Below are 26,778 nucleotides of genomic sequence, written 5' to 3' on the forward strand. Positions count from 1 at the left end.
TCTGGATAACTATGGAAAGTACATTTAGCTGTAGGTATAAGTATGTGGGTTTAAAATTTACCTAGACAATATACTGGTTTAAGAAAGTGGCCATAGTATGTTCTCCTCTAAGAAGTATGAACTTACTATCCAAATGGATTTGTCTAGGTTCTAATACTAGAAATAATTTTATTTCTGTCAAGCAGACCTCAACTCTAATTAGACAACTACTGGTGACATCCAAGATATAAATGCAACTTTAAGATCTTTGGGGATATCATACCATGCTGTCATTTCCGTGGTCCACTGAGTAGGATTACTGATTGTTTCCCTTGGTTTTTAACTTACATAGAAACATCAAGTTTCACAAGGCCAGGTTCACAGTATGGAGTAATCTGACTGCATTTGGTGCCCAAAACAGTACACATATATCCAAGCATAGGACTTGCGAGCTGTTGATGTGTTGCTCAGTGGGAGAATAGGTAGAGAAGACAGTCTCTGAGTGGGCGGAGTAGGCTTGAGATGGTCAGGTAGGCTTGAGTCCCTGATGGTGTCCGTGTACTCAGGAGTCAACTTTCAAAGACCCAAGTTGAGTAGAGTAAGTTTCCAGCATCATGTGTGTATCAAAGCCAAAGAGGGAGCCTGCAGATGCAGATAAGGGTTTTGCAGAGTTTTTTTGCAAAATTTTCCTGGAGCCAGGACATTCAGAAGGCCACAGTACCTCTGAGAGCCATTTCAACCTCCAAAAATGTCACATGGCAGAGGCTAGAAGTGTTCTGAAGTAGTCGGGTGTTTCTGTGCCTCATGAAACAGCCTGGATTCCAATACTAGTGCATCATACATACTGAAAATCCCCCACTTGGCTCACATGTGTTAAGTGAACCAGTGTCTAAGATGTCATATTTTTCCATCACAGGTGGTAACCCTGAGCTTTGTTAGACAGAATTCTCCTCATATCATACTTGAACCTGGATGGAATCACATGAGCAAGCACAGAATGACTTGGCTAAACTAGGTGTTCATCTAGGTGTGTTTTTTATGTTATAAAACAAAAAGGACCTGAGCAATCAGTCTCTGTCTCTATAATTACACTGTTGTATTCATGTAGCTCACAGCAGTTATGTTGACTGAATCACATTCTCTTGCACTCATTGGATCCCAGATTTACACTCATAGTATTCTGCATCAGTTCTAGCCAAACTGAGAAAAGTAAAAGTGCTATTGCTCTCAGACAGCCCCAACTCAATACCTTCGAAGAGGCTTTGACAACTTCTCCACCACAAGTCAGGCTATATCCTGACACTAAAGTTCGCATGTGAAAACTACTGAGTCCTCACCCTCCACTAAGTCGGAATTGTTCCTTGTTGCTGTATTTAACAATGCTGTGCAGGAAACAGAGAGGAGATTTCTGTGTGGAACCTCTGACACTAGCAAAGATCTTATTAGACTATTATTGACCTCCCACCACTGCCCTGCTGAGTAGAGTATGAAGTAAGGTGAATTACAGGAAACTATAGAGTGAAATCTGAGTGCTCAGAGACAGTAGGGCCTCCTGTGCTGATAGAGAAACACTGACTTTGTTACATGTGAGCTGGGGTACACAGCTTAGTGGTAGACAAACCTAGGATGGCCATGCAGCCCAAAGTGTTATGTCCCTCCACACGCATTGACCACCAATGCTCAGCATGAGCCAATGCCCTTCAAAACTTTGCTGTTTAAGACAGTCCTGTAACATGAGGGGGCCTGCTTGTTGGGGGTTTCTGTCCTGCCCAGTACCCCACAGCCAGTAAATCCCAAAGAAAGTTACAGAGATTTCTCTAAGTTATAAAGCTGGTTGGCCCTTTAGGTCAGGCTACTTATTAGCTCTTGTAGCTTATATTAACCCATTATTCTGATCTATTTTTGCCATATGGCTGGGTACCTTTTTTAGCAGGCAGGTCACATCCTGCTTCCTTGGTGGTTGGCGCAGGATTGGGGGGAATCAACTTCCTCCTTCCCAGAATTCTCCTGTTCTCATTGCATCATTTCTACTTCCTGTCTGTTTTTCCCGCCTATACTTCCTGCCTGGAATCAGTGTTTATTTAAAACGTGATTGACAGAATACAGACAATTCTTCTGCATCACAGTCCTATAAGTAGGTGGCAATGAGAGTACAGTTGCTGCTTCCCTGGGAAGCCTCATAGCCAGTTCTCAGGACATGATTATGAGCAGAAACCTCAACCAGGAGACCTGAGCAGGCCTCTTTTCAATTCAGTGGTCCAGCTGGAGCACAACATGAGCCATTCTGCTGGGGTGGATCATGAGGACTAGCATGTGACCCTGGCTACATAAGTGTGGGAGCCCACAGAAGTGAATTCATTCCCTTTGACTAAAGATCAGAAAGTTGAAACCTATTCTTGCTCTTTCAAGGTTATATTAAAGGAGATTTGACCTAAGGTGTGACTACTATATGCTTTGAGTATCAAAAAGTAATTATTTTGTTTGTTCTTTGTACCTTGATAAAGAAGTCTTTTGCCTTCCCCCTCTTTCTGAACTGGGGTATATGAAGGCTATGAGAAATAAGCTTGAGATGAATTCTAGTATTTACTGATGCCCTCCAGACTCTATCAGTTGTCTCTTGTCCATTTCTTTCCTAATCCTTATACTTTCCTCCAAGCACAGATGAATAAGCAGGGTAGGACCTGACTGATGTTGTCACCTGGACATGGGACATGACAAATGGCCTTTGGCGTGGGACTCATGACACCTAAGAAATAAGTATGACTCTAGAAATGATCTAGGAATGTTAAGGATTTGAGTAAACTTCTGATGGAACCACCTTTTCTCATGGGTATTTTTGCCCCTTCTCATATACTTGCAGAGCATGTATAGAGCTTTAGTGAGGTTCAGATGGATAGTGACTATGTGACATACAGAAACTAGGAGTGATAACTTTCTGAAACTGAACTGATGTACCTGGCATGTTCAACATATATGCTGATTAAGTTGTTTCTCATGACACAAGCTGGAGACTCCTGGGGAAATGTCAAGTCACTGCCTCCTTCAACTAGGCCTGTGGGCATGAATGGGGAGCATTTACGTGCTATAGATTGATGTGTGAGCACGCAGTGCACTGTGGATATCGTCATTCCAAGCAGGCTATGCTAGGCTATACAAGGAAAAGGTAACTAAGTAAACCATGGAGATTATTCCAGAAAGCATCATTCCTCCATGGTCTCTACTTGACTTGCTATTGGTTAGAACAGTGATACAATTAAATAATAATAGTTTACAAAATCAATGGACCAAAAGCAAAAGTTTGCTCTTTGAAGTGATTAACAGTTTTGACAAACTTTAATTTAATCAACTTTGTTTTCAAATGATTAACACTCATAATAGAAGTGAAACTTGACAACTTACATTTCATTATTCAGATTCTAAGATTCCATGAATACTCAATAGTTATTTGCTAAATGTTGAGTGACCCAGATAAAACACACATTTCAAGAAGCACAGAACATTAAGAAACACAAAACTGATGATGTCTTTTTGGTTTTGTTTCATTTTCTAGGACAGGTTTCTCTGTGTAGCTATGGATATACTGGAACTCCCTTTGTAGACAAGTCTGGCCTCCAACTCAGATAAATTTTACTATGATTAAAAGCAAATGACACCACCACCCAGGTAAAATGAACAGTTGTTAAGGATGAAAGCAGGCAAACTAGGAAGAGAATGCTATGGCAGTACAGTAAGGGCACACATGAAAACACAGAGCCAAGTCTGTATTCAATCGGGACACTGAAAGCTTTCCCTCTATGACCTGGATCAACACAAGGATGTTGCTGTGGCCACTTCCGTTCATTATCCTCTTAGAAGTCCTAGACAGAACAATTAAACAAAACAAAAAAATGAAAGATAGTCAATAAACCAACTGTAAAATATGTCTTCAGATGACATGAAGTTATCTGGAGATATCCTAAAGATGCTAAAGAAGTTTACAGAACTGATGAGAAAACAGCAATGTGAGCTGTATTTCCATAAACACAATTTGATGTCCAGTTTTGTCACATGCATAGAGAAAAAAATACACTGGACAGGATGGGACAAGCTTAAAATGCTTTTCAGAATGGTGATGACCACATGATTGCATGGATGCGTTCGTGCCACTTAGTTGCCCACTTCAAAATGACCAAAGTCAGAAAACCCATCCATCTTTAAAATATTGTAATAGGAAAAGGGATCTTCTGTGAAGTCTCCACTCTCAGGACAGAAATAGTCCGGGTCAGCCTTTGCCATGTTTTTTAACAGGAGTGCATCCAACAAACTATGGATCAAATCTATTTAGGAACCAGCTATATCCATGGGGAAAGAGGGCAGTCCTTTCTCCTGTCAACTCTTCCTCACTTGGAATGGATAATTGGTGTTATATGAATCAGTTATACATAGAATATAATTGGGTAAATGAAAAGATGCATTTATCTTCATGCTAACAAGAGACTTAGAGCATCCAGAAATTTGGGGGTTCATGAACTTAATATTCATGTATTCTGTGGATTAGCTATATATTTGATCCAAACCTAAGCTATTAACTGCTTTGCAATTCTGTTTAATACATAAATGTCTTCTTTTCCCCTGTAAAAATGGAGTCCTTATGACCTGGATTTTTCTTATACATGGCATTTGCCAAAGTACTATAGGAATGAGAGACTATGCTAGCTGTAGCTGAGTGGTGACTGATCGTATTCACCACATAATTTTTGTCCTTGTTGTACCCCATCAATAAAAAAATGCCCTCCTAGTACCTTGAAGAACTAGCCAGATGAGCACTGTTAGAGTGAACCGACGTGTGGAAAAGGAGAGAGAGAGAGAGAGAGAGAGAGAGAGAGAGAGAGAGAGAGAGAGAGAGAGGCAGAATGATTCAGATCTTGTGGACCAGGGCATATATGAAGAGATGAAAGAGGAAGAGAACAGGCTGAGATGGTGAGGGAGCTGATCCTTAGCCCAGCTACAACACACAGGAAGTGAGCCCTGCACAGAGATAACCCTGTTGATGAGAACACAGGAGAGTCAACCCTGAGAAAGTTAGCATGGGAGACCTAGATTATCCCCTTATCTGTCATATGGTGGTGCAGGCTGAGGACAAGTAGTCCTTCTCCACCTCCACTTTCAGTGCCTAAGGCAAGGGGTAGAGTTGATACTTATTTAATAAGAGTGAGAGAACTATACTTGCCCCCCTAATCTGCAACACTAAGGAAAGCAGGGCTAGCACCCTGCCAGGGCAGCACAATAGAGCCACCCCTGTTAGTGCAGATGTGGGTGAGCCAGGCACAAAGTTGTGAGCATGGGAGAGCTGTAGCCATCTCTCATCTGTCTTAGGGCAGCATGAGCGAGGGCCAATCAACACCTTAGGCTGGTGGGAGATCTGGCCCTGTTGTTATAAGAACAAGAGTTTCCCCTAACCCACACCAGCTGCAAAACTCAGAACAGCAGGCCCTGCATCTCACCAGGGAAGCACAATAGAGCCAATGATGTTATCACATGCATGGGGAAGACAGCCCTGAAGTTGTGAGCATGGAAGACCTGTCCCTATAACTCATCTGAATTGTGTGGCATGGGCAGGGGAGAGATACAGTACCCAATTTTCCCCAGTACATCAACACATGTGGCAAAGGAAGATCTGTCCCAGTTGTCAAAAAATTGGGAAAGTTGTCTCACCCCACCCCCTCATAAGCTACAACAGTAAGGAGTGCAGGCCCTGCACCTTGCCTGGGCAACACAATGATGCCAAACTGTTGATACAGACATGGGCAAAACAGACATGAAGTAGTGATCAGCGAGAGTTGTCTGCCTCAGCCATCTTTTGATGGCACAGGTGTGGAGGAATTTCCCTTCTCCCCCAACCACCACCTGTCAATAAATGAGGCACATGTGAGAAATGGCCCTGAGGTCACATGACCAGGAGTGCTGTCCCTGCTCCCCACCAGCTACATAACTTGGAGAAACATGTCCTGCCCTTCACCTAGGGAGCACAACTGAGCCATCTGTGATGGCAGAGGCATGGGTGAGCCAGTCCTAAAGTTGTAAGCATGAACGAGCTGTCCCCACTCCTTGTCCGTCATGTGGTAATGTGGGAGGGTGAGAGATGCCCCTCTTACACCTCCTCATCCCTTACCACCTGGAACAGTTGACTGAGTTGAGCCTCCATGTAACCAGCTGCAGTACTCATGAAATGGGCTCTGCCCTTCAGCTAGACAGCACAGAAGATTTTCCCAGTGGTGTGAGCTGGGGGTGACACAGCTACAATGTTGTGATCAAAGGAGAACTGTCCCCATTACTCATCAGACATGTGGAAGCATGGGCAAAGGTGGGATGCCCTCTCCCCACCTCATGACAATTACCACCAGAGATGGGGAGGAGCGGGCCCTGGGTCCATAAAAGAAGGAGGGCTGACCCTACCCCTCACCATTTGCAGCACTCTGAAGAGTGGTCCCTTTATCTCACCTGGGCAACACCATAGAGCTGGTCCTAATGGTAGAGGATTGGTACAGCAGCCCCTGAGGGTGTGAAAGCAGGAAAAATGGACTTATCCCTCACTCATCGTTACAGAAAGGACAATGCTTGGCAGCATTGATTCAATAATGAACTGATAGTGGGAGTGTGCCTGCAAGCTGAAAGGGAGAACAGGTGAGAAGTGAGACAAATTCATTAATATTGAGACCTTTGTCTTTTGAGGAAAGAAGGGCCCTGTATAGTAAGAAGCTTGGATGCATCACTCAGCTAAGGTGGATGGGAGTGTCTGTCCAACTCAAAAGAAGTAAGCAAATGACCTCAGTGCTCCTCACTGTATCACTTCCTCTGTAGAATTCTCTCTCATGTGTCATCTGGAGCCCAGGAAAGGAACAGAGATTTGAAACCAGAATTTCCTGGTCCTCTCTTTGAAGATTCCACGGTTTCATCAGTGAGAGACTGCCTGATTCCCACAGAGTCTTTCTGGGTACATGTGCATGGTGAGCGTTCCATGTGTCTGGACTGCAGCTGACATCCTGGGGCTGAGTTTAAACAGTGCAGGTTCTCCTCCCTGCAGGTAAAGACAGGTGGTATTCTGATCTTTTGTACTATTTCTACCCTATGTGTGACCCACAGGAAGAGCCCAGTCCACAACATGGGGAAAAAATGCAGTGGAAGGGATATCAAGCACAGTCCAGTCCTGACATTCCAGTGTATCAAGTAGGATAAACCATACCAAGCAGCTGGTTGCCATGGAGAATCACGTACAGTTTACATGTAGTTCTTTCAATTTTTCAAATCTCTGTTTAATGTATCCAATGTGTATGATCGTACTTCTTTCTCAGCAGTGCCCTGGAACAGAAGGGATACATTGGTGTACACTGCATCTCTTCTGCTATGTGCAGGCCCACAAGAGATGGAATTCATGGCTCTACTATTTTCTTTGTTTTTAAACATCTGGTTGCACTGCACCAATTCATACCAAGAAAAGGTTCCCTCTCTTTTATTGATTAAGGTGTTAGCTTGGGTCATCCTTGTGGATTTCTGAGAATTTCTCTAGAGCCAGGTTTCTTGCTAACCCCATAATGGTTCCCTCAATCAAGATATCTCTTTTCTTGCTCTCATCTCTGTCCTTCCTCCATCTCGACTATCCCATTCCCTCAAGTTTTCCTCACCCCTCCCCTTCTCTCTTCTTCTTCCCCTTCCACCCTCCCTTTTCCCTCCATGCTCCCAATTTTGTCAGGTGGTCATGTCTATTTCGACTTTCCAGGTGGATCTCTATGCTTTTCTTAAGGCTCACCTTATTAATTAATTCTCTAGGATCCTGAAGACTATGCAATTCTTATAACCCTTAATTTAAGAAAAACATTTAATTAGGTCTGTCTTATAGTTTCAGAGGTTTAGTACATTATCACCATTGCAGAACAAAGTGCTAAAGAAGGAACTGAGAGTTCTACATCATGATACACAGGAAGTGGAAAAAAACTGTTTTTTTTAATAATTCCATAAAGCCTTCCAGCAAGGTGATACACTTTCTCCTAAAAGGCCATACTTACCCAATCAAGGACAGGCTTTTTAATATTGCCATGCCCTATTATCTAAGCGTTCAAATAAATGAGTCTATGGGGCCATCCTATTCAAACCACCATACTTAGCACAGTAAATAAGCAGTAGTACTTGCAGCATCGAAGACAAGGAGACTCAAACAGAACCACTGCCTTGTTCTTAGCCTGCAATGAACCATCACTACAGCCATTCCAGGTAAATGTTTTCAGCGGCAGATCTTGCAGGTATAAGATAGAGAGCAAGAACTTGCAAGGACTACTCTGGCTGAAATGAGCAGTTATTTTTGACAGATCTTGGATAGAGATTTGGGATGCTTATTTATTCCATATGTGACCATTTTACTAATACCAAGGATCTAAGGCAGGTCACTGCAAGGGTTATTTCTATAAAGAGCACAATATGATAAGATGAGAGACAAACACTAAAATTGATCAGCAAAGTCCCTGTGCTAGATACAGTATCTACATGAAGGGACAAATGTATGCCCTGTCCTTTACCTTCCAGATGTAAAGATAGCAACATACAAGAAATCACATCATTTAGTGTCCAGTAGGTTGTTGAAATAGGAGCGGAGGGGCTGCATCCCCAGCACCCCAGCCGCCTGCTAGCTCATGCCCGAAATAACAACACACAAACTGTATTCATTTAAACACCGCTTGGCTCATTTCTATCTAGCCTCTTCTAGGCCAATTCTCGCACCTGGACTAGCCCATTTCTAATAATGTGTGTAAGCACCCCAAGGTGCACTTACCAGGAAGATTCTAGCCTAAGTCCATCCTGGGTTGGAGCTTCATCACGTGTGCCTCAGAGAGCAGAGCTATCGGGAGAGCGGAGCATGGTGTCTCTGCTCCAGAGCGCAGAGCTGTCGGGTCTCTTCAGAAGCAGAGCAGAGTCTGACCTCACTTCCTCTTCCTCCCAGAATTCTATTCTGTTTACTCCTCCCACCTATGCTTTAACCTATCAGGGCCAGCCAAGCAGTTTCTTTATTGCTCAATGACCTTCCTCCATCAGTAGGTAGTCTGGGGAGACCTGAAATTCTGCAGAAATTCTCCAGAGGAAAGTGGCTTAATTCTACAGTTAGAACTATTTGTTTTTGTTCCCAGTACCAGAATCCCCTTAAGCTACTGATCACAAGGACTCACGCCTTTGTAAAACAGTTCTTCCACCTCCACAGACATCAGAGAAGGCCTCTGGAGTGGAGATACTGGATATGTAACTGTAGGCAGAATGCTTATGCCACACATCTTCCATTCATTTCTTGTATAAGACCAGTTTGACCACTGTTTGTTCTGTGTCTGAATATTCTAATATTCTCACATATGGTAAATGAATATTGTCACAGAAATAAGTAGGCTAAATATGAACAAGGACCTGACACTGGGAGAGAACAGCTGTCCACATCAGTCATGTCTGTTACTACTTACCTACAGGAGAGAGTTCACGAGACTTATCCCTGAGGACATCAGTCATCAAGAGGACCTACTTCCTCTGTCCTTCCCCTTGCAGACCCTGACATTCATGTGAAGTTCCATAAGCCCCTCAGAACAGTTGGCTAAGGGCCTTGGCATGTGTACACTGCTGTGTTCTCCATGCTAAGACTCAGAAGGCCATGCCCAGGTGACCTAGTCTAACTGTGACTCTAATGGAAACACTGACTAGTTCCATGGACTAGGAGATTCAGACAGCTGGTAAAGCATTTTTTCTCTGTTAGCTCTAATGGGTCAGATTCCAACCCTGCCCACAACTCCCCAGCTCACCTGGAGCCAGGAATCTTGGACAATGATCTGGTGCCAGGAAATTCTGGTGGTTAATCTCCCCTCTAATAAAATTACATAGTTCCCTCATCTAAACTGTCCCTGAGTCTCAAGGTTTCTTTCTTAGGGCTACATTTTTTTGTGAGATCCACACAATCTAGACTTGTTCTAATACTTTGGATGAGTTATCCCAACACATAATCAACTCTTAGCAGGGTGATTTCAGATAAATGTTTGACAATGCACTTAGTCTACTCTGAGTGTGCCCGCACTGACTGTTTAAACACTAATGTGGGCTAAAAGTAAAATGAAATAAAAATTAAAAATATATCATGTGTTCCTCAGGATGTAATTGGAAATAGCAAAACTCTATTGGGGCATATCGTCTCTCTGCCACTGTGTGTAGACCTCAATAAGCTTTGATTTGGGCTATTATACCTGTATGTGTCTATAAATATAATCCACAGTTGCCCTTTTGATCAGTAAAACTTTATGTTAATAAAAATTAAAGATTTTGATTTTTCTCTTTTACCATCATTCCATAGATATACTAAGACCAGTTGAATGTCAGGCAGGGGTGGCACACGCCTTTAATACCAGCACTCAGGAATCAAGGGCATGTGGATCTATAGAATGAGATCTGGAACATCCAGGGCTACACAGAAAATTCCTGTCTGGAAAAGAAATGAAAACAAAACAGTAATAGAATATTCTCAACTTCAACTTCTCTGTGAAACAGTGGTTCTATAGAGAGTTCAGCAGTATGAGGAGGTTGCCAGCAGGTTGAAAGGAAGTCCAGGAGTTGAAGGGAAGGCTTCTTGGTTAAGAGAACTGGCTCCTCTTTCATAGGACATGGAATAAATTTCCAGCACCTTCAGGGTGGTTCACCATAACATTGAACTCCAATTCTAGGGAATATAATGTCTTTACTGCACCCTGTAAGCAACACATGCAGGTGGTACACAGACACACCTGCAGGCAAAACACTCATGTACATCAGAAAATCTTGTAAAATTCTTTTAAAAATAAATGAAAACCAAGGTTAGATAGAAAAGAGAGGAATCTTGGTTCCTTTGCATTTCATGGAACAGTGGGTCTATAACCTAAGCAGGTGTGTTCATCCCTTAGCTTTGGTGGGAGTTTCTGGGTAGCTCTACAGAAATTGGTGAAGAGAAGCAATGTGGCATGACCTCATTTCAAATATTGCTCATGAAACAAGTCATTTACCCTTATGGAACTGTATTCTTAGGTATCTCTATGGTTCAATCCAACTGCTTTCAGGGGTACTCACAATTAAGAGCATTTTGTATTTAGGAGATACCTTCTCTACATGCTACTTCTAGAATGCCTGGGCCATCTCTTTCTCATTTTAATTTTATTAGATTTATTTTATTTTATATATGCATATGGTTCTGTATAAACTGTGTTCAAAGAGACTTTTTATGACAGGGGACTTTGTAAAATACCCTGGAGCTGGAGTTACAGAAGGTTGGTTGAGAAGCCAACATTGGTGCCTAACATTGGTACTGGGAACTGAACTCAGGTTTTCTGGAAGAGGAAAGCGTGTACTTATTCATTGAGCCATATCTCCAGACATCCTTTCTCATTTCCTTGCTCTGCACATGGGGAAATCATACTGTACAATTATGGATGTTAGAAGACATGAAGCATTTAGGTCTATATCTCCACTATGTGGGACATGGGGTTTGACTCAGCATGTCAGCCATAGAGCAAGCACTCACTACACCATCTCTTTGGACTATTCTGGTTGGAAATTTATCTGGAAACTCACCCTGTCACAGTTTGGAACTTCGGTCATCATAATATAATATCCAATGGTGATTAGCTCTGAGTAGGGAACATTCTGGCATTTTCCCTCCTTTTAACATTTCCTGCTCATCAAGAGCTTTCTGCCACTGAGCTGTTCTCCCCTCAGCCCCTCTAGGTACTCTTGCAAGTACAAACTCTGAATCCCCTCTCAAACTCTTATCTTAGGTAATTATAGCTATTCTCTGAGTTCCCCTACTTTTATCCACTGTCAGTGCATGGTCATTTTAGTTTTGTGTTAGGACACAGGTCTGCACCTTTAGGACAGATACCCACACCATTAATCAGGCCACATCTCCTGCACCTCATGCTAGGACAGAATTTAGAAGATGTCTGTGCTGTGACCTGACTACCCACAGTTTACAATACCTGGTTCCTCCATGCTCCTTATCACTTACACTACACTTAACTACATCACATGGTGTGAAACATCCCACTGCAGCTACAAGATTATAAAAGATCAGAACTTTCCATTTTTCTGGGGATCAAGAGACAACTGCTCCAGGATGTTGCCCAGAAAAGGGAGGATGTTCTTACCAGAGGCTCCTCAGATTCCTCCATGATCACTCCCTTGGTAGCTATTTCTCATTCTCTCATTCTCCATAGTTCTTTTTTATGTTCATTCTTATTTTTCTAAATTTTTAAAGTACTTTTTCAGAATTTTCTACATACATATTATGATTAGATTACATCCTTTCCATCCCACCCTATCCCACTCTACCTCCTCTTAGGACTCCCACTCAAGCTCATGGCTTTTTATTTAATTTTCATTATTATTGCATATAGCTGTGCATAAAGCAATAACTGTATAAATATAATTATATGCCTTCATTTAATGTTGCTCACTTGTGTGTGTATTTATGGTTAACCACATGGCATCAAATAACTTACCAGGAGCTCATACCTGGAGAACACTGACTCTCCTTCTCTCAGAACTCATTAATCACCTGGAGATCTTTATGTAAATTTCCCTATGTATTCTGGCATGTCAATTGGTGTTTTCATTCTTTAGGTCTATTTACGCAGCAATATGTTTGAATTTTTAATTATTTATTTTTTATTGAAAATATCCACCTCCTCCCACTTCCCTCCCCTCCCCCCACACCCCTGTCCCCTTCCCTCTCCAGTCCAAGAAGCGGTCAGTGTTCCCTACCCTATGGGAAGTCCAAGGTCCTCCCTTCTCCCCCCAGGTCCAGGAAGGTGAGCATCCAAATGGACTAGGCTCCCACAAAGCCCGTCCATGCAGTAGAATCAAAACCCAGAACCATTGTCCTTGGCTTCTCCATTGGAGCACTGGACTGAGCTCCTAAGGTCCATGTGAAGAGCAGAAGGAGGAAGAACATGATCAAGGAAGTCAGGACCATGAGGGGTGCATCCACCCACTGAGATGGCGGGACTGATCTAATGGGAGATGACCAAGGCCAGTTGGACTGGAACTGATGGAGCATGTGATCAAACCGGACTCTGAATGTGGCTGATGGTGTTTGAATTTTCTTGGGTTTAGCTTCCACATAAAATATAAAAGACACAATTTCACAGTAGACAGGAGGTCTTCTGCCCCTTACAGGATTACAAATTCTCTTCTGAGATGTGTCACGAACCTCAAACAAGGGGGTTGTGTTATAGATAGATCAGGTAGTGTTGGGCACCCCATAGTTTATCTTAGTTAAGGTTTTATTGCTATAAAGAGACAATAAGGCCATGGCTACTCTTATTTAAAAAAATAACTAATTGTAGATTACGTATAGTTTCAAAGGTTTAGTCTACTATCGTGGCAAAAAGCATGGCTACGTGCAGGCTCCACATCTAGATCCACAGGCAGCAGAATGATGCTACGTGCCGAGAGAGTAGTTTGACCACTTGAGACTTCAAAGTCTCTTTTCAAAGGGACAAACTTCCTCCAACAAACCCACACCTACCCAAACAAGGCCACATTTCTTAGTAGTGCAACTTCCTAGGGGCCAAGCTTTCAAACATGTGAGTCTATGGGGGACATTCCTATACATACCACCAATTATTTATTGTTCACTGTGTTTGGATTAGTTTTGAGTTTCTTTTGTGGCCTCTGTCTTTGCAAAAAGAAAGCATCTTTAATGTAGGGCTAAAGCTACATTTGTCTGTGGGAATAAGGACATTTTTTAGAATGAACCTAGAAATTAAACTTGTTTAGGAAAGTAGCCATTATAAGTGCTTCTCAAAAATCCATAATATCCCATTCATGTACTGCTGATTGCATTCTAGTACCAGCTGTGCTTCTCTCCTTTGAGCAGCCTTAAGTCCAATTAGACCATTTTTGGTTACCTCCAAGGGATAAATACAACTCTTGAACATTTAAGTATATCTTGCCATGCTGATCAATGCTGTAATCTGTAGGAATCACAACTTGGAAGGACAATTTATTGTCTTCCTTTGTTGCCAGCTTACATAGAATCTTCAAGTGCTATAAGGTCTAATCCTCAGAGAAAAGTTTTCTGCATCACATAAGCATGAACAGGGACTGTATGAATTGGCAAGAGGTCCCTTTCAATTATTATATACTTAGCTGAGTATTTTATGAGACTCCTGACTCTGAGAACAAGCGAGACTCTGACTTCTGTGTCTTCTCTTAGGACTCTTTTGCTCATGCTGAGTTGCAGAGCCCAACATGAACATGGCTGTTTTTGTTTCATGTTATTTTATTTTATTTTGTGATGTTTTGTTATTATCTCTTAGAGGCCTATTCTTCTCTAATAAGAGAAAGAAATGGAGTGGATTCCCATGATATAGGAAGTGGGTAGGAATGCGAAGTGCTGAGAGAGAGGAAATGATAAATGGTATATATTGGATGAGAAAAGAATCTATTTTCAATAAATAAATTTCAAAGTGATTATTAGCATTAACAATCTTAAATTAGATTAACTTTCTTTTTAAAATAGAAACATTATTAACACTAGACCTGAAATTTGATACCTTGCTATCTATTTTTCACATTATCAAAATTTCTATGACTACTCACAGTGATGGGAGTAATTTGTAGAGCAAGTTACATGAAACAGACACATACCTGGAAACACAGAAACTACAGAGATAGAAGCCTGAAAAAACACAAAAATTCCATGAATAACTCCTAAGTCTGAATCAATAAAGATATTTGACAAAATGAACAATTTTAAATGATGAAAACAGACAAACCAGGGGTAGAAGAAAGGGCAGAGCATTAGGGGCACACATGAAAAACCACTGTCAACCCAGTACTCAGTGGGGACACTGATATCCTCTAAGACCAGGATGGACACAAGGATGCTGAAGTGACCACTTTTATTCAGTATTCTCTTTGATGCCCTAGACATAACATTAGGCAACACAAATAAATAAAAATTGAACAATTAACTGACTATAAAATAGATCTAAAGATGGCATGAGCTTATCTATTAAAAATCTGAAAGATTCTACAGAAGTTTCTGGAACTGGTGAGCAAACACACCCATCTGAGCTCTACTACTGTAAGTTATTACTGCACACAGGCCATTAGATGCACATGCATAGGGAAGCTAAGTAACAGCAAAGACTCATGTTGGACCCATGTAACATACTGGGAAGAAGAATAGAAATGATTTTGTGACTAGATGGGGAAAGATGGGATGGAAGAAGAGAGAATTTGAAGTAATAACTGGAACAGTGGGGTATTTGGGAAGCAGTGTGGAAACCTACTACAGTGGAAACTCCGTGGAATCTACAAAAGAGATACTAATAAAGACTCCTAGTAGTGAGGGATAGGTATCCTGAACAAGTCATTTCTACAACCACAGAAGAATTCAAGTAGTGGGACTGGAACACTAATCCAGTCACAAAATATTCAACCTGCATTCTGTCCTTCCTGAACTATATACTGGGGATAATGGTGGAAAAGAACTTGTGGGATTGACCAACCAATAACTGGCCAAAATTAAAGCCTACTCCATGAAAGGGAGCTCAGACCTGACACTGCCTGGATGGTCAGGAAGCAGAGGCTTGAGAACCCAGAAATTCAGGAAAAAAATCACAAAGATGCCTGTAAAAAATATTTCAATAAAATTATTAGTAAAGATATTCTGTTACACTAGTAGATAGCTGCACAGCCTAATAGTTATTAGAGCAGCATCAGCCAGCAATGAATAAGAACAGATGCTGAGAAATATAGCCAAACACATGGAAACACCGGGCAACCCCACAGAAATGGGAAAGCATGGTTTGTAGGAACCAAAGGTGTCAAAAACACCATGAAATCATAGAACACACAAACAATCAAGCAGGGCTTATAGAGGATTGAGAGACTGAAATTATAATCCTAGACTGTGTCTGGGTTTGAGCGAGGGTAGCAGCATATAAGTTGTAGTAATGTAGATGGGTATGACTCTTTTGCCTGCCCTCTGGACCCATTTCTTCCTACTGGGATGTCTCTCCCAGCTCTAATACGAAGGATGGTAGCAATTCTTACATAACTTACAGAGTTATGTGCTGTAGATATCCCTGGGAGGCCTGCTCATTTTTTGAAGGGAAACAGAAGATGAGTGGGCCTGAGGTAGAGAGTAAGTAGGATTTAGGGATAAAGGAGGAAAACTGCGATCAGTATGTAATATATAGAGAAGAATAAAAAGGGAAAGAGAGGCATGCTAACAAGAAAAAGACTCAAGGTCCTACAGTGAATGATAATTTCAGGGTGAAAACTGTATGAGCTGCACTTACATGAAGGATTTTACATCTGTACATCAAGCAGGCGGAATCAAAGCTGTTTAGAAACCAGCTATGTCCACAGTGAGACACGGGCAGACCCTCCTCCTGTCACTCTTCCTCACTTCAGGTAGCATTGGGCTTGGGTAAATTAAGTAAACAGGGAATGTATTTGAGCATATGAGATATTTTCCCCAATGAAAACAGGGCACCACTTTCACAGCAGACTCAGAGCATACAAAAACTTGAGGATTCCTGAAATTAGTTCCCATGAATTTTGAGGGAAAATATATATCAACAGCAATCTAAGCTCTTCAGGCCTTTGAATTTTTGTTTCCTATATTAATGTCTTTATTTTCCTTTTAAGACAACCTCACTTTAATTCCTGGCCTTCCCCTGTATACACGATTATAGAGGTGAGTCACCAGGCTGGCTGAACCTGAATAGTGAGTAACTAATCATTTTTACCACATAACTCTTCTCCATTTTGTACTCCACTGATAAACGAATGCCCCCACTCTGCTGTAGGATGAGAGGAGAGGCCACTCATTCTTCACGGCCAGGAGACTGGGAGACTGGTCTTCGAACTGAATCGGTTGGAGACCTCACACTGATACTCTCCAGCATCCGTGCTACTGACAGGATCTATTCTGAGTCCACACTTTGTTGGGGACAGAGTCATCTTCTCTGTGAGCTGCAGATTCTCCTTATTGAAGATCCAACGGATGGAGACATCAGTGTCGGGTGAAACGCAAGTGAAAATCACAGATCTACGTTCTGCAACTGTGGTGTTGGTGATTTGCACAAAGGGCTGTGTCACATTCTCTGTGAAGAAACAGAGGAGAATACCAAATGGGAGTCATCCAGAGAGTTCAGCCAGGCCCTCTTTAGTTCATACTTTATAAAGCTACCAATGGGAAAATTTTTGTACTGTGACTATAGACATATTTTGTGCTTTTAATCTACCACCCAGGGACTGTATTGCCTGATTCAAGCACTGTTTCCTATATCTCCATTTCCCCATAATAGGACACACAGTGCATGAACATGACCATGTCTGTGAGCTAAGCTTAGTTAAAAGCCATGGTCTGACCATGGGATGGGGAACTGCTCATAACATCAACATCTGTTCTATTTACCTGCAGAAAGAAATTCCCTAGGCTGGGCCCCTGAAGTGAAGGAGGGATCTGGAGTAACTGTCTCCTCGGTTTCTTTCCTTGGTGCCTTGACTTTTCATGGACCAGATACTTGTCTACTGAGCCTCAGGAGAAGGAGGTGCACTGGTGACCTACTAACTACAGCTGCCATGGTAATATATAGTTGATTCGACACTCTATGGGGTAGTCAGTCCCATGACTCATACAATCAGTAAAGTCACATTTCATGTTGTTTCTGACAGAAAATCTAAACAAACAGTTACAAAAAACTCCCCAATATCATACTGTATCCAATCCTGGGCAAAGTTTTAGAATCAGCGATTCATGATGCTCTCTGTGAGGACCCCATGACTTCATCAGCCTGGACCCGCCTGACTCCCATGGAGTCTTTCTGAGGACACGTGCAAGATGAGAGATCCAAGTATCTGGGTTGGAACTGACATCCTGGGACTGACTTTACCCAGTGCATGTCCTCCTCTCTGCAGCGGAGGTGTTCTGATCTATTACAGTTTGTCTAAACTATGTGTGTCCTGCAGTAGGGACCCAAACTCTAGTGGGAGACACAATGCTGTGGTGGAAGAGGAGGCACAGCCCAGTCATGACAGTTCAGTGTATGAAGTTAGCATAAGCCACACCCAGCAGTTGGAGACCATAGAGAATCACTTACTCTTTAAAGAAAATTCCACATATGCTTTTTGAATATCGAAATTTTTGTTTAAAACTTCTAGTGTGTACATTCCTGCATCTTTCTCAGTGACATTGTGGAGCACCAGAGATCCATTAAAGTACACCATTCCTCTTCTTTTGTGTGCAAGTCCCCAAGTGATAGAATGCGTGGTTCTGACATATTCTACAATTCTAAGGACTGGCGTCCTATTCTTTGATTTGTACCAGAAAAAGGCATTCACATCTTCTGGAAGATTATGAACTTGAAGAAATATGCTTTCACCTTCAGCAGGATACTGAGGCAATGGCTGGATCATGAGTTGGGAAGAAGTGAGAGGATTACAGGACACAGAAAGGTAAGCTGGGAGGAAAAAGAGAAAAAAGTCATCACTGTGCTTGAGCAGATGGATTCATCAATCAGCCTATATTTGCAGGTGGGTATATGTCTATGCCCCTTAATGAAGGGCACAAACATGACCTCCTCCTTTCCAAAAGTGCCCCTGAAAGTGTCAGATCCTCTACATGGAACTGTCCCCCTTGGGTGTCTATATAGCTTTTCCCTCACTGCCTTCAATAAAATACTACACACACTCCTAGACATGGGGTTGAGATGACACCTGCCCTCAACTCAACAGGCCCAAAAATTTTCACTTAGTTTTTTTCTTTTTGCAGGTGGAGTCAGAAAACTAAAGCTGATCTACAGCAATTTGTCTCTATGGGTGTCCTACACTAAGTACTCAAACTTCCACCTGGGAAGACAGTGCAAAAGGAAGGGAGGCTAGGCCATGTGTATCTAAGCCCCACCCAACACCGAACAATCTAAGAGAATCACTTACTCTCCACCTGGAGTTGCACTAGTGCCTCTTCGTTTCCTGTATCTGCTCTCAGGATTCGTAGTGTGTACAATCCACGGTCTTTCTGACTGACACCATGAAGCAGCAGGGATCCATCACTGTACAGCCTCTCCCTACCACTGTATGCAGGTCCCCATACAGTGGGTTTCCCGTCTGCTATATTTCGGATACCCAAAATGTTCTTGAAGTCAACCACTCCTTTGAACCAGACAAACTCTACAGTATTTTCTGGGGGATTACGAACAAGTAGAAGAACATTTCTCCCTTCAACAACACTGGGTGGCACTGATTCAATGGTGAATTGTGAAGAGGTACCAAGGCGCCCACACTTCCAAACGAAAGCTAGAAGGGAAGAGAGAGATCTTCCTAAGTTGAGCTTTTAGTATTTAACTAGAAAGAGGCCCTGTGTCCTGAGCAGCTGTGCCTATTGCTCAGCCTAATTTTGTTGTTGACTGTCTCCCTATTCTACTTGGTGGATGTCAGCACATGAGTTTCATATTCTCAGTGTTCCCACTTGTCATTTCCACTCTATGTCTCTCTCCAGTTGTCATCAGTGCTCCGGCTTACTGCCCTGCTCTGAGTGGCACAAGGACTTAAAAGCAGTGCTTTGATCCCTGATCTCATATAAAGTGGACTGGTGTTGGGGTGATGGCTGTCCAACCTCTTCCTTTACAGGCTCTCTGTCTTCACTCCAACTTTTGTTGTTCTATTCCTCTTGAGGTTGCACTCAACATCTGAATTTCCCTTCTAGCTTTCTTTACTTCAGGTCCACTCAAACTGAGACATCATAAAAACCATAAATTTTCTTCTATTTAAAAAAATGATGCCTAGAAAAAACTCAGATTCATGGGAAAATAGAATGAGTGAATGACGTCTTAGAACCCTATATAGATATGGACTTTAAGAAACTCAAAGGTTAGGAATACAGTATTAGTAATTCAGTTTGCTTTAATTTTTCACACTTGTTTACAGGTTATACTAGTGTGTGAGTAGTGAAAGGGCTTGTCATGGGGGGAGGGTCAGGACACAGTACTTAAGTGGCGGTCAAAGGGACTTCTGTTCATTGGTCTCGGCTTGCCAGACAATGAAGCAAAGACTTATATCCAGGGGACCATGTCAGTGATCCACACCAGCTTGATATTTTTGGCAATCAAGCTGAGAGCACCAGTCTTCAGAATACTGTGGTCATGCTTACTAACTTTGTGCAAGAGTAAGGTAGCACCCTCCCTTACTTCTTAACATTCAATGAGAGCATCATAATCCTGAACCTCTCTCCCACTCTGTATCTTCCTCTTACAAACACTGGCACTGCTTTCATGTCCTTGTGCCACTCAGGGAACCCCAGATAATATGTCAGTACTCTCCTCTCAAACACTTTCAAGTCCTGGTCTCCTCATCTGTGACCTGTGATGTGGTACACCTTTGAAGAAGAGTACAGAGGAAGCCTTCATTATCTGCATAGACTTATCTGTAATCCCTCTGAGGTACTTCTGCTCCAGCACAGCTCCTAAACTCTGCTGCCCTTTCCCCATATCCCATATGAGTTGAGCCTCTTCCCAGGAAAGAGCATCTCCCAGATTCCCTTGGGCTGAGGGTGGGTCTGTGTTCAAAGCATGGCTTTCAGTGCTACCCCATGTTCTTTTCCCATTCTCTCCTTATGTTTCTCTCCTCTAGAACAGAGTGGGAATCAAGGGCAAGGACCATTCCTGTAACATGAGATAATAGAAGCTGGCCCTAGAACTGCATACTCCTCTGCCCTGGCCTAGGCTTGTCAGCACCAAAAAAGGGAAAATCTGCACAACTGTGTGGCAAAGAAACCTGGTGGAGTGCCCAGTCTTCCCTGTGCTTTCATTGCTCTGGAAACATGGAATTTGCTCCCAGCAGGAAGGGAACAAAACTGCCCTTGAAGTACAAAGGTACCAGGTGAATGATGCGCGGGGAAAAGAACAAAATTGTTCTTACTAGAGTCACCATCAGACTGGGTTCTGACCGAGGTCAAAGGCCCAAGATTTGTCAAGAATCTCACATCTTGGGTGTATGGGAGGAGGTGACCTGACTCCAGAAAAAGGCTCTGAGATCCTTCATCCTGTGCAAAATTGTCAAGACCATGTTCCCACGTCCTCTGTTTGTTGAACTGTATAATGGGTCTGCCCCTGTGCTCCATGGTCTTTCTGAGAGGCCTTGGGCCTCTATATAGTTGATTCCCCTTGGATACCATGAATTTCCCAAAGGAAATACAAACAGCGAAAAACAGAACATGGTCTCATGGCAATGTAGCAGACACATTAAGCAATCAGTAGGTCTAAGAACGCTGTGACCATGATTTCCAGGTTTGTACAAGCAGGGATGGAACAAGACTACAATGTAAGTTCTTGGTTTGGGCACATACTTTTCTGCCAGTTCATTGTGTGTCCTGAAGACATCTCTGGTGATCACTGACAGAACTATAGCTCCTGTCTCGAAAATAGCCATTTCCCAAGAGAATTCCCCAAGCTGGACCCAGGAGACAAACACTTTTCAGGACAATCTGTGTCCTCAGTCCTCCTTCTTAGGGACAATGACTTTAATGTGAAATCTCATATGCCCAACAGGAGAGTTAGTTAATGGCCTAGACAGCTGTTGACCTATGATTTCCTGCTGACTCTCTGAAGAAGTTGGCCAAGGAATATAGCCCAACCAAGGCTCTCATGAGAGTACACTGTCTAGTTCCACACATCACAACACTAAATACTAGGGAACACTGCTGCCCTCTGCCATCAGGAATTCAAAATACTTATAAAATGCTTCTCATGGACACCTGAAGTTGTATCTGAGACAGAGGTCTGAAGGCAGAGCATGCTAGTGTTCACACCTCTATGAGGATCCCATGTTTTCCACAACCAAGTACAACATTGATTCCCTCAGAGTTTTTCTCAAGGAAACATTCCTGGTAAGAATCCCTAGAGTCTATACAGAGCCTGATATCCTTGGCTGTGTTACCCACCATGCATCCACCTGTGTGCAAGATAAAGTCAAATGAAGCATTCTGATCTATTGCTATTATTGTACATCATTTGTATACTGAGCCAAATGCTCAAACCCCAACACAGGGACACAGTGAATAGGGAAGTTAGGCACAGACCACTCTTCTGTATGTGTCCAGTGAAATGAACCTCACCTAGCTCACAGAGTTCACAGTGAATCACTTACCGTGCACTTTGAGGTACGCGGATGTTATTGATGTCCTAGTTCCATGATTATTATAAGTTCGTAGGGTATAGAATCCAGTGTCCGTTGGGTTGACATTTTTTATCAGCAGGGATCCATTGCGAAACATTGTCTCCCTACCACTGTACATAGGACCTGGCCTACTCAAATTTAAGAGCGGTGCATATGCTCCAATTCCTTTTGTCGTATTTCTTAGACCTTTGAACCAGGCTATGGTTGTAGTATTCTCTGGCAGATCATTGACATGGAAAAAGATGTCATCTCCTTCAGCAGCTAGGGCTGGCACTTTTTCAATAGTCATATGGGCATTTGTGGACAGATGCCAGGAGCTTAAAAGGGAGACTAGAAGGGAATTGAGAAAAACCAATATAAGGCAGGTGTGATCATCACTCAGCTTTGTTTTGTGAGTAGGGCTGTGCCCAGCTTCCTTTGAGGACATGAGCAACATGACTTCCATTGATTCCCTTGAGTGTCTGAGTGTGTCAGTAACGCTCTTAGAAATTATCTGCTCAGGTGTCTGCCTTGTTTCCCACTCAGTGTCCCATAACCCTCCTTATATAGTGTACTTCATGTGAAGAGCAATGCTACTCTGAATTCCTCTTCTGGAGAGTCTGTTCCCTTTGTGATTCTCGTGAATTCATGACTTCATCAGACATACTGACATCAGATACACTAAAAGCAGTGCTTTTTGTTTGTTTCTTTGTTTTTGTTTTTCGATTTGGTTTTTGTTTTAGTTTCAGGGTTTTATTTTATTTATTTTTTTTTTTAAAAAAAGGATTAAAATTAAAGACATAGCTGTCCTAAAACTTGTTCTGTAGGCAGGCTGGACATCAAACCTCAGAAATCATCTACTCTGCTTCCCAAGTCCTGTATTCCCAAGGCTGAACTACCACTGCCTAACAAAACCAGGAATTTGTAAGGGCAGGATTAGTCTAAACATTATGGGAGGTTCAGTTCCTAAAAATGACCCAAATACAAGTGGATAAAGAAAAAAGGAAGGATGGAAAGAGAAATGTGTCTCCATTGATTTTTCTTCATAAGTCCTAGGTTTGGAGCTTTTGGCAATAATTGTATTCAGGTGTAAAAAAATGAATTTACACTTCATGAATTTATGTGTTATTTGTGAAGGCTGCTGACTCCTTGGGCAAATATAAATATGGATGTCACAAATCTGTGTGGGGGCACATGTGTTAGACTGCGCATGTGTGGGTACATGACACAGCACCAATGTGGAGGGCAGGGTAGAGCCTGCAGGTGTCTGTTCTCTCCATCTACTGTGTGGGAGCTAAGATTTGTTTTCAGGTTGTCAAATCTTTACACACTGAAACGTCTTGCTAACCCACCAATTTGCTTTCTATTTGAAAGGTCATGCTGTAATGGTTGAAAACGGCTGTCTTAAGGACAGTGCAGGCAATAAAATCCACTATGAATGTGGTGTCCTTTAGGCTTTTCTTTTACTATTATCACCTCCTGTCCCCTGAGGACTCCAAGCTGCTGAGCCCCTGTCCCTCACTGTACCTTCAGCACCATAACTGCAAACAGAAACCTTGAGTCTCCTCCCAAAATCCTGTCCTCTTTATCAGACTCCTGGCTACCTCTGAAAGGCCCTCCCCACACCCTGAGAAAGTGGGTACCCTTAACTGTGAGCAGAAGTCCCACACACACTGAGAAAGTGTGTACCCTTACCCATGAGCAGAAATCCCACACACACTAAGAAAGTGGGTACACTTACCCATGAGCAGAAGTCCTCAACACACTGAGAAATTGAGTACACTTACCTGTGAGCATAAGTCCTCCACACACTGAGAAAGTGTGTACTCTTACCCATGAGCAGAAATCCCCCACACTCTGAGAAAGTGTGTACCCTTACCCATGAGCAGAAGTCCCCAACACACTGAGAAAGTGGGTACACTTACATGTGAGCAGAAGTCCCCCCACATTGAGAAAGTGGGTACCCTTACCTGTGAGCAGAAGCCCCTGCCAAGGAGTGCTCCCCTTGTAGAGGAGCACAGTGGACTCCTCCATTAATCTCACTTGCTGTCCTTCCTCTGAGAACAGTCTCCACTCCAACACAGAACACAGGCTCTGCTGTTCTTCCTCCTTCTGGGCTGAGATTCCTCTCAGACAGGAGCACTTTCCAGAATCCAATGGGCTGTGAGTGGTGGGGTTTGAGTCCAAAGCACTGCTCAAGCGTTTCCACCCCGCAGAATCCCTCTCAACTTCCCTTTATGTTTCTCAGTCAAGCAACTCATTAAGCAACAATGCGGATAAGCATTCACATGCCCTCAGAGAACAATGGCTCATCCTAGGGATGACACCTGTTGTGTCCTTGCCTTGGGTCTGTCAGCACCAAAGAGGGAGCCTCAATCATTGTCTATGTGTCTATGAGACCACGCTGAGCACCCAGTCTACCCTGTGTTCTCAATGCTCTTGGAATGAGGTATTTACGTAATCACTGCAGGAAGGAGACAGAAATGTCTCTGAGGGATGGAAAGCGATCAGCTGAGTGATGACTAGGGATGAAGATCCGTGCTTTATCACTAATGTCACCAGTCAAATTAATTCTCCGGGAATGAAGCCCAAGAGCAGTTGTGTGAGGAGTTTCATGTGCTCATTGTTGGGGAAGAGGTGACCTGTGTGTTCTTGAAAGGACTGTAAGCTCCCTCTTCCTGTGGAGGGTTTCAAGACTACATTATAGTATTATGTGTTGGGTGTGCACATGTCCTCTCTGATTTTCCTGAGTCACCTCAGCCCTTTTCTAGATGATTTCCAGGTGCTAATCTTGGCTTTCTCATTGAGAGATGCCAGGAGGGAGCATAACTTCATGGTCACCATGGAGAAAGGTTTTCGCAGACAAAGGAAAGAGCCAGTAGGTCACAGCAGGGTCTAGGGAGAAAGCTCAAGATTAGTAAGGAAAGAGATGGAAAGCAGTATGCTCAAAGAAACAATTTTTGGAGCATTGAGCATATGCTCAGCTTTGCCCTTCTGGAAATCACTGGGAGAAGTCCAATCCCCATGTCTAGGGTTACAGTAGGCAAGGTCAAGAAGCCAAATGTGAAATACCCTGATACTTTTAGCACAGGTAGGATGCAGGGTCTGTCATCCTCATCACTGTGCTCTTCAGGACTCCTAATTCCTTCTACTATAATATGGGTCTAGACAGGGTTCCAGATTTCTCCTGAGAAGCCCTGAATTATAGTTGGAAATAGTCTGAATCTAGAGGAAGGGCATTCTCAGGAGGAGCTTTGTGCTCAGGAAACTTCTGAAGAAATCTAAGGACTTTTCTCTTGAGATTAAAAGGACAGTATACAGCTAAGCATACAGTGAAAGACTTTACTTCAAACACTAAGGAGGCAGGGGAAAAGAGGATTTCTTATATCCAGAACAGTCTGCTCTAGAGAGAAAGTACCAGGACAGCTGTGGTTACACAGAGAAATCCTTTCTGATAAAAAAAAAAGAAAGAAAGAAATAAGGGGACACTAATGTAGGGAACTGCGCATTCACTTTCTGGCCAATCACGGCTATCTAAATCCTACCTACTCTTTGCTCCGAGGGTGTGAAAGGAGTTTTCTCTTAAATACAACTCACATTGCTTCAAATAGTTACATCTTCCCTATGCTGTGTTCTATGTTTCTTTCTCTTGGGGTTTTTGTCACCCCAAGAGAAAGAAACATAGAACACAGTATAGGGAAAAAATGGAAAAGAGGAATTTATGAGAAACAGTAGATTCCATTTCCCTACTGGGGCTGTGTTATATTGTAGCACTGAAGTTAAGGAAGAAAACAAGATGCTTGCTGGCTCATTTGCAGGGTCCCACTCTGGCTCATGATTAGCTAGTTTCTTATACAACCAAGGATCATCTGCCTAGGAACAATGCTGCCCACAGAGGTCTGGGAACTCCTATATCAAATAAGACAATCATTTACAGAAATTTACAGCCTGACTTCTCTTGGTTGATTGAGACTCAATTTTCCTTTTTGGTGTTGTTGTTTGGTTTGTGTCTTTATTTGTTATTTTTGCATCCTGATGAAAACTTCCCCTTCATCCTCTCTTCCCAGTCCCTCTGACCACTTTGTCACCTTACCTCCTATCCACTTGTCTGTTTCTATGTCAATTCAATATAGTTTTTATTACTATAAATTTATAGTCAAGCTTGATATCAAGGATGGTGATACCTCTAGAAGTCCCTTTATTATTTTAGCGATCTTGGGTTTGGGGGGTTTTTTGGGGTTTTTTTTTTTTTTTGGTTTTCCATAAGAGGTAGAGTATTTTTCGTTGAAGCTCTGTAAAGAATTGTTTGAGAATTTTGATGGGAATTTCATTGAATCTGTAGATTGCTTTAGGTAAGATACTCAATTTTTTATTCCCACCAACTCATGAGCAAGGGAGATCTTTCCATCATCGGATATCTTCTCCAATTTTCTTCAAAGACTTGAAGTTATTCTCATAAAGTTTTTTGACTTGCTTAGTATCTTAAATAAAATGTTTATTTCTGTGAGGAGAAATGATGAACATGGCCTCTCTCATAAAGGAACATGTTTAATTGGGGTACCTCACTACTACATTCAGAGGCTCAGCCCATTGTCATCATGG

The 26,778-nt window shown here is 42.5% G+C and overlaps 1 protein-coding gene across 1 annotated transcript; it reads right to left on the reverse strand.

The window, feature by feature from the left end:
* Positions 1 to 14,408: 14,408 nt before the first annotated feature.
* On the reverse strand, positions 14,409 to 24,375 carry LOC126495303 (pregnancy-specific glycoprotein 22-like). Its single transcript, XM_050132894.1, has 5 exons — positions 24,147 to 24,375; positions 22,168 to 22,527; positions 18,961 to 19,320; positions 18,126 to 18,485; positions 14,409 to 17,126 (listed from the first exon to the last, which is right to left on the reverse strand). Exons 1-5 carry the CDS (start codon positions 24,208 to 24,210, stop codon positions 16,855 to 16,857), a joined length of 1,416 nt encoding a protein of 471 aa, XP_049988851.1. The 5' UTR covers positions 24,211 to 24,375; the 3' UTR covers positions 14,409 to 16,854.
* Between the last annotated feature and the right edge of the window lie 2,403 nt (positions 24,376 to 26,778).

The sequence above is a fragment of the Alexandromys fortis genome, unplaced genomic scaffold (genome assembly GCF_014885135.2).
Source record: "Alexandromys fortis isolate MF-2015 unplaced genomic scaffold, M_Fortis_MF-2015_v1.1 scaffold_472, whole genome shotgun sequence".
Taxonomy (NCBI): domain Eukaryota; kingdom Metazoa; phylum Chordata; class Mammalia; order Rodentia; family Cricetidae; genus Alexandromys; species Alexandromys fortis.